The following is an 8,624-nucleotide window of genomic DNA, read 5'->3' as shown; positions in this document are numbered from 1 at the left end:
ACATCTCTAGGGTTGCCAGCTGTCCCCTAAAATAAGGAATTGTCCCATGATCGAAACTAAAAAGATGTTATTAAGTTGTTAAGGAACTCACTTTGTTCCTTATTTTTAAGAGCCAATGTGAACCTGTTCATGGATGATAGATGAAACTCTTAGGAACCATTGGATGATTTTTTAATAATATTTTCAGAACAGAAACATTGTGTGTGTATCTACAACATACGTCAATTCAAGATGGCAGCCACAGCCAACTGACCTTAAGAAACACAAAAATGGCTATAACTACCAGTTTTTACAGACACTGAGCTAAAATTTGGTGTGGTGGTAGTTGAGAGTCAATATTAAACATAAAACGGCAGGGTATACACATTCCTTCAAGAAACAATAGGCTTTTAAATATATTTTAAGGAATCGTTTGTTGTGGACCCAGACCTTCAGACTTTTATTCATGTTTCTTAGTTTGTTCATTTGCTTTTTCCCCAAAATACAGTCAGAACTGCTCAGATTAGAATTTGATGGAACTTGATGGGATAAAATGTGACAAAAAGATAAATTATTGGTACAAAAACCACCTTGTTTTCTTTATGAAAGACAATTACCTTCTGTTCAGTAATTTAAAATGTGAGCATGTTCCATTCTTTACATCTTTTTTGATTTCCATTTGAGCTGAGTTGTAGGTTCCCTGTGCCACCCGTTTTTACATGTGTAATCTTGGTGCATCTTCATGTTTCTTCACTTTTCTCATGCTCTTCAGTCGTGTTCAGAGATCAGGAGTTGAAGGAGGAAGAATAAACTCCATTCATCCCCGTCTATCCACTCTCCCCACCCACATCAGCCGGGGTCAGAGTCCGTCCTCCTGCACAGAGCTTCCAGAAAACAACAACAACAACGACAACAAGAAAAAAAAGAAAAAAACCCTCCTCACTCAGAAACAGAACGAGCCCAGTCCTGGACTCCCTCCGAGGTTAAGAGGTGCTTATCAAGCCAAACGTTTCCACTCCAGCTCGTGTTTTGGATACTAAATTATAATTTGTGAGAAAAGCCAGTGAAAAGAGATGGGCTTTAAGCAGCGATTTGAAATGATCAGGGGTCTGAGCAGGAAATCTGTCCTACAAAGGGGCCACCACAGAAAAAAGCTCTGTCACTTTCTGGGTCTGGGAATGTCCAAAAGGAGCTGGTTTGTGGACCTCAGAGATCTGGCTGGAGTGTGACGGGCAGGATAAAGAAGGGTTTTGGCCCCTGGGCTAGAGTTATGTAGCTACTTATAATATTACTGTTTTTATTTTAACGCACACAAATGAAAATACAGAGTATGCGCACACTAATTCTAAGGTTTGTAGTCACACAGAGCAGAGCTTTAAAGTAAATACCTAAAGTCTGAAGCACAGAAAAACTGAAGACCTACTTTCTGAAACTATGAAGTCTGTTATTTCACATTTTACTTCTTTAAATTAGCTGCATGTTCCCAGTGATACTTAAACACAAGATCTTTGTCTAAAACTTTAGCATCAACTATAATTGTTAGCAAAAACATCTCATGATCTACAGGATGGATTTTAATGAAATGTTCAGGAAAAAACCCCTTCACATGATCTTTTTGGAGTCAGTCCATTTCAAGATGGCTGACACAGCTAAGCAGCGTTAGCCAACAGAGAAAAGGCTTCAAATCAGCCAGTTTCACAGACACTGAGCTGAAATCTGAGGTGGTAGTAGCTGAGAGTCGATAACCACACACACTCTGAGCGGGTCATCTCGTGCATAACGTGATTTTCAAGGTTGGACCAAAACAGCCTCTCAATCCTCCACATGAGATGATTTTAACCTAAACATCTGGCATGAAGGTGGCGGGCGATATGCATTTCTTCAAGGAATACTAGGCCTTTAATTATAAAAGATTTAAAACACTTTGAATCAAACCAGTGCGGAAAAAAATTAAAATACAGAAATCCTGCAAACCTTTCTAAACGGTGCAATAAAATTTATTTTGACTGATTTCTAGAATAGGAACCTAGATGGGAGCAGCTAAACAAAAATAAAGGAATAGTTCAGATCTTTTGGGAAATGTGTATTACCTGTTATAATTATTAGAATTTTATTGAACCTCAGTTAGCAAATAGAGAGGATTGACTTAAGGTCTCTCATGCCGACAAACCACAAAAACCACATCTGAAGTTCCTTATCAACAAAGACAGCTTTTATTTAATCCACACCCTTCTTTTTTATTTTTTTTGTTTGGTCAAACATTAGATATGAGGTTGAGGAAAGTGCGCTCAGTGGGGGAGGTGATGGAGCACAGGGCAGCAGGCAGAGGGCAGCACGAGTGACGAGTTACCAGCGATGAAAAATGACATGGCTAACTTTGTTGTACATTAACTCTTATTACTAAAGAGATTAACACTAACGGGGAAAAAAAATGATTTTCAGGTTAATGTCTAATCTGTCAGCGAAGATTTTAGTTATGATTCTGACACAATATTTGATATTTTTCACCTTTTAGAAGCCAGAAAGTAAAAATCCATTCCGACTGGATTTTATGCATCAGTATAAATTGATATTTCGTCGTATCTTTGACATGATATAGGATTTTTTTCGCCACCCACACCTTAAAACAGCCTCTCTCCTCCCCCGACGACGTTAATAAAGCAAAGCTACATCTTTAATATTTCCTCACACACACAGCTCATGTCCAGCAGAGTCTAGCTCACTCTCTCTCGCACACACACACACACACAAAGAGACTCGATTTATGACAACACAATGTGCAGAGAGAAAAAAAAAGCACACACACACGCTGCTGATTGTTCATAGTCTCACACAAAAGCATGGGCTGAGGCTTGAACACACACACAGTCGTAAAGTGCACATGTGGAAGTAAAGCTCAGAGAGACGAAAACACACCGGATGACTTCAGTTCCAGGAGGTTAAAATAAATAATAATGATAATAAAAACATTCACCGAGAAGCAGGTTATGATACAGTGTTTAGACAAAGGTGGAAGTGTGTATGTGTGCGTTTAATTTTGGGGAATACCGAAGCTTTAAATGCAACACTCCGTTTTACGCTTAAACTCGGGATTTGTTAGAAACCGTGGCTGTGGAGAAAAGCTGATCGCATCTTCCTGCACCTTAGTTCACTCCTCATGTGAAAAGGCAATCCAGGTGATTGAAAGCAACGTTTTTCGTCTCATATTCACGCGAAATTTAAAAAATAAACAAAAGTCAAACTCAGAAAAACTGGGAGGCGGCAGAATAAAGCACAAAGTGGTCAAAACATCAGACTTCAAATCAACTAAGGCAGATGATTAAAGCAAAAACTCAGTGAAAATAAGGACTACAGGAGAGACAACAAAAGCAGCGAGTGAAATAAAGAGAGGCACAAAAATAAAGGAGTGTTGATGAATAAACAGCTTTCGACATAAAGCCTCTTCCCCCTCTTTCTAGAAAAATCAGCTGGCAGCCCCCTTTTGAAGCGGGCGGACCCATTCTGACACTTTTGGCACAAATGAACACATGAACGCATGGGCCTGACCGCTGATCTGCTGCCACCTAATGTCAGCTGCCAAAAACTGCAATCAGGTCAGAGAAGTGTGATCCTCTGGAGTTCGAGGGGGGGGGGGGGTGGATTTTAGTAAACAGGATTCGAGCACAGCTGGAGGTTGAGTGCTTCTTCCCGTCCAGCATCCCGTAACACAGTAAAAGTAGCACACATGGCAGTACAAGGCGAAGTAGAACAAGAATCCGACGTGACAATTCTTTCAAAGAGACGTTTCACCCAAATAAATGCAAGAATATATATATATAAAAAAGAAAAAGAAAAAAAAAATGTAAACAGAGTCGAGTTTGATGAAAGTCAGTGGTGTCATGCGTTTCATCTGGGAGGCTGAGCGACGTCACAGCTCAGGTGTCCGGCTGCCCTGACTGAAGAGGTGCGCGGGTGGAGGCGTGATGAAGAGGCCATGGGCTCCTCCTACTCCACTTTAACGCCCATCTTCTCTGTGTTTAGTAAGTAGAGGCTGTCGTCTATCAGGAAACTGGAGACAGAACGGAGTAAAGCTCGGTCACAATAAGGTATCTCAACTCATTCATTTTACTTTATATTCCCCTTTTCCCCCCCAAGGAATAGCAACAGCAACAAAATCCTGATATTTTCTTTGACATACAGCCGTCAGTAAAGATCTGAAATCGTCCGCGAGACAGACCTGTAGAAAAGGAAGTGCACAGGGATGGTGCTGAGGTGCCAGACAGCGTGAGCGTCTAAGACCCAGAGCAGCGGGGGGAAGTCCATCAGCTCCAGGAGGGCCAGGCCATGAAGCAGCAGCACCACCAGGCCACACTTCCACCAGTATGGGAGCGTCCGCCGGTTCTGCCAGCACCAGCACAGCCACCACAGGAGGTTCACCATGCCTGTGAAGACCCAACCAAAGAGACAAGGGGTGGGGTGGAGGGCAAAAACCAAACACTGGAGCCGTCAGAGATTTGGTAGGCATTGATCAAGGGGGAAATAAAGTAAAATGCTTGAAGGAAACTAGAAAATTGGCAGAATACTTCAAGGATGTTCTGGTTTTAGCTGTAATATTAGAGCATCCTTGTTTTGTACTCCACATACAAACATGTAACCTTGCTTTCCCAGACACCTAAATATTCATGAATTAGAAAATATGAATCGTCAGGTTTTTATGCAAACATTACACCAGAAATGTGATCAAACCTACGACACAGATGATGCATTTGAACACATTCAGTGCTCCACAGTCAACGAACACTTTCCTTCTTGTAAATCATTTGTTATTATTTCTGATCTAAATGAGACTTTAGGGAACTTTTGAATACCGATGGTGACATTGGCAGCCATGTTGTAGCCGTAGTCGAAACTAACAAAGGTCAAGTAGGACACATGTGACGTAAAGATCAAGATGAGGAAAACTCCCACCATGCTGGATATTCCAGGTTGCTTCAGACCCAAAGTCCTGGAAAAAAAGAGATACAGTGTGATTATATTAACTCAGAGACACTGACCACATTTTCAACCATACACTGAAACCTCATCCCAAAGCAAGCAAACCAAAAATTAAACCAGGTTGGATTATTTTTTTACATCAGTTACTATGATCTCCAACTAAGATCTGGTGGTAACCCCTGCTTTAGAGCTTACCTGACACAACACAGGTAGATTGAGTAAAGAATGACTGCCGTTGCACAGAAATAGTCCATTTTCTGAAAGAAAGAAAAAAAAAAAAAAACGCCTTTATTGTCGACACAAACCAAGAAAGGCTCGAGCCCATTTCAGTTTGCAGAAAACGGAAAAAGAGCTCAACACTTTGTCACTAATGACATTAGGTTGTTACTGATTTGCTAAGCTCATTAGCAAACAAAAGAACAGCAGAGTTTATCTCAGCTGCGTCAAGCCGTCTGTTTCGACAGCTTTCTGCTCAGCATAACACAACGCAAGAAAATGGGTTTTGATTCTTGTTGTGTATTAAAGAGGAAATAAACTAAAAAAAAGCCACGAAAAGTAGCTTTCAGCCACATTCAGTTCGTTGTTTAGGACTCTTGTATAAGCAGGGATCAGTCTGACTGAACAGGAGTAAATATAAACACAATAAGGCTAATAGGTAAAAGATATTTATGGGTTTTGAAAGGGGGAGACGTAAGCTGATTGGTTTTGCTTCAGCAGCTGAAATTATTTGATTACTTGTATCTAAACCCTTACCTCAGTGAGATAGGTGTCCCGGGTGTGAAACACTGTGGACCAGAACCACGCATTCAGAGACACCTAAACAAACACACACAGAGGGGGTTTGTTGAGTGTAGACACGGTGAGTCATTCTGCAGCAAGAATCAGCAAAAGCGGCACGACACGCGTGCGTATTTTCCTTGTCTTCGTTCTTAATCACTGACCAGAGAGAAGGCGTTGATGGTGTGGTACATGGGGCTCTGGCGCGGCACCGTGCTCCGGTAGCGCAGCAGCATGAGAAGGCAGGCCAAGCCGTTGAGCAGAGACGCCAGCGCAGACGCCGGCTCCTCGAAACACAGGAAGCGAACGAACGGCCACTGGGAGACAGCAAAAATACGTCACACTTTATTTGATATGATGCTGGAAGCATTAAAGTGTGAAGAGCCATTACGGGGAGTGGAAAGAGTCCACTGTATTTAATGATAAATAATTTCAGGGATGTTTTGTGTTCTGGCCTCTCCATGAGAGGGACTAACCTTGCCGTGGAACTGTGGGACTCTGTAACCCTCAGCCTGGTAGAGGCCCACGGTCGTCCACATGCACTGATATCGACAGTCGTCACGGCACGTCCAACCTGGGAGACAGAAACGGAGGTAAATCGGGTGGTGGGGCTCAGTCTGCTTCACTAAATTATACAAAACAAAACAAAAATAATAATAATAATAACCAGTTTTTTGAACCAAAAGCTAAAATATACACTTTTTCAGATAAAAAAAAAACAACAACAAACTTTCATCTAATTTATGTCACGGTTTATTCCACATCCTGATTACCTTGAACCTTAACTTGGGCACATGATGCGTTTCTCCTTATTTTCCTAACAGAGCACTTTGCTCTCAGACTGCAGGTTTACTTGTGGTTCCTAGAGTTTCTAAAAGCAGAACGGGAGGCAGAGCTTTCAGCTATCAGGCTCCTCTCTTGTAGAATCAACTTCCAGTTTCTGTCTGTGATACTAACACCCTGTCTACATTTAAGACTCAGCTGAAGACTTTCCTTTTGATGAATCCTATAGTTTGGGTCGGCTTGGGTTTCCTAAGTTCTCCTTTAGTTCTGCTGCTATAGGCTTCGGTTGCTGTAGGTCAAAGTTCCTCACTTGTCGTTGTCTTTACTTTCTCTCCTCCCCATGTTTGTATTTGTTAACCCATTTCCCTGTGTTGTCATTTGTTTTTCTTCCCATAGGAACTACACATTGACCACTCATGTGTTTGTCCCTTTCCTGTCCTCTCAAACCCCAGCCAAGCCGAAGATGGCCGCTCATCCTGGGCCCGGTTCTGTTAGAGGCTCCTACATATTAAAATGGAGACGCTCTTTTCTTCTGTCGCCAAAGTGCTGCTCAGGATGGGGGACTGCACTAAAATAAGGATTCGGTGCCATCTGCTGCATTTCATAATGCACTATATGTGAATGTATTATATTAAAATAGAATAAACCTGACTGTAATTGAATCTGAATTAGATTTATGGTTTTATACAGTGTGTTGAGTTGACTTTTTTGTGATACAAGTAGGCTGAAATGAAATGAGTTAATTTAAACCAACTTCAAAGTTACTTTTTTACACTATAAGACAAACAAAAGCAGACTTTTATGATGTTGTCTTGTAGAGACCTTCAAATTAATCAATAATGCAACAAAAAGTGGTGAAGGAAAACCCTAAAATGGTTTCACAGATGAATACTAAGAGGCCTTCCAGTCATCTATTTTTGACCATAACGTGTGGCAAGTTGTTTGTTCAAATCAAACTCACCACACAAACAATAATAGCTGAACCAGGGTAGAAAAGAACTGCTGTCACGCCTTGCTCGGCGAGAAAAACTAGTTTTTTGTGTTTTGAAACTAAAATATTCCATTAAGCGCCTAAAAAAAGAGGGGCGGAACTGAACTGGGAGACTCAAGAGCCATGAGAAACGACGAGGGATAAGAAAAACCAGCTGGAAGCACGAAAAGACGGATGTCAACATTGGTTTGGTGTGATAAACAGAGTTAGATGCAGCTGCAGGCAGTCAAATCTACAGCTAAGTTAGCTTAACTCACCTGTCAGCGCCATGTACTGCGGCTGGGTGGACTCAAAGCCCCGCAGCCGAGCTCCCGTGCAGTTCGTCCGGACACACAGCTTCACGCAGTCCCGATAAACCGGCTCCTTGTCGCCCTGAGAGGACAGCGCCGGGCTCGTCGACATCAGGAGCAGCAGAGTGACAGCGGCCAAAGCGGGGAGTCTGACAGATGTGCAGCGGGAAAACGCTGAGGCCATGGCGGCGGTCGGTGTGGGCCCGTCCGGACTCAGGAAGGCACTGCGGGACGACAGCGGCATTAAGCCAGCGGTGCACATTTATTACCACAGGCTCATCTCGACTCAGTGGCGACAAACCGGACTCGAAGCGCCGCAGAGTTTACAGTAGGTGCCCACTGTTTCTCCCCCCTGCCCTCCGAACGGAATTCACAGACATACAGCGTTTCCGGTCGCTGTTTTCAAAATAAAACGATGACGTTTAAAGCTCTTAATTTGAATGGCCAGTCGTCTATTTATTGTCATAGCTATTTGGCTGTATTGCTATAAACGAGTTTTGTTGTTAAATCGAGACGCGAAAAATAATTTAAAATTCACAGACCGGCCTATGTATGTGTGTAATCGGTGTATGAGTTTTGGATGACACATAGTTTTCTTTTATTGTGAAGGCAAAGGTTTTTGTCGCAGTTTTTTCCACATCCTGTTACCGTTAACGTAACCAGGACACGTGACACGTCGGCATAACTGTAATCATATGTAAATTATTATTATTATTATTATTATTATTATTATTATTATTATTATTATTATTATTATTATTATTATTATTATTATTGTGTGAATGCTTTTAAGCATTCACACCATTGTTTTCCTGTTTCTCTTTATTATT

The 8,624-nt window shown here is 41.8% G+C and overlaps 1 protein-coding gene across 1 annotated transcript; it reads right to left on the bottom strand.

Moving 5' to 3' along the window:
• Window positions 1-2,169: 2,169 nt before the first annotated feature.
• pgap3 (post-GPI attachment to proteins phospholipase 3) lies at window positions 2,170-8,190 on the bottom strand. The gene is made up of 8 exons (XM_017433860.3): window positions 7,762-8,190; window positions 6,207-6,304; window positions 5,895-6,047; window positions 5,707-5,769; window positions 5,149-5,210; window positions 4,827-4,963; window positions 4,196-4,400; window positions 2,170-4,027 (listed from the first exon to the last, which is right to left on the bottom strand). The coding sequence occupies exons 1-8, from the start codon at window positions 8,054-8,056 to the stop codon at window positions 3,964-3,966; spliced, it is 1,077 nt and encodes a 358-aa protein (XP_017289349.1). The 5' UTR covers window positions 8,057-8,190; the 3' UTR covers window positions 2,170-3,963.
• Window positions 8,191-8,624: the final 434 nt, after the last annotated feature.

The sequence above is a fragment of the Kryptolebias marmoratus genome, linkage group LG17 (assembly GCF_001649575.2).
Source record: "Kryptolebias marmoratus isolate JLee-2015 linkage group LG17, ASM164957v2, whole genome shotgun sequence".
Taxonomy (NCBI): domain Eukaryota; kingdom Metazoa; phylum Chordata; class Actinopteri; order Cyprinodontiformes; family Rivulidae; genus Kryptolebias; species Kryptolebias marmoratus.
Note: the sequence above shows the minus strand (reverse complement) of the source record. Positions and strands in the feature narration are given on the sequence as shown.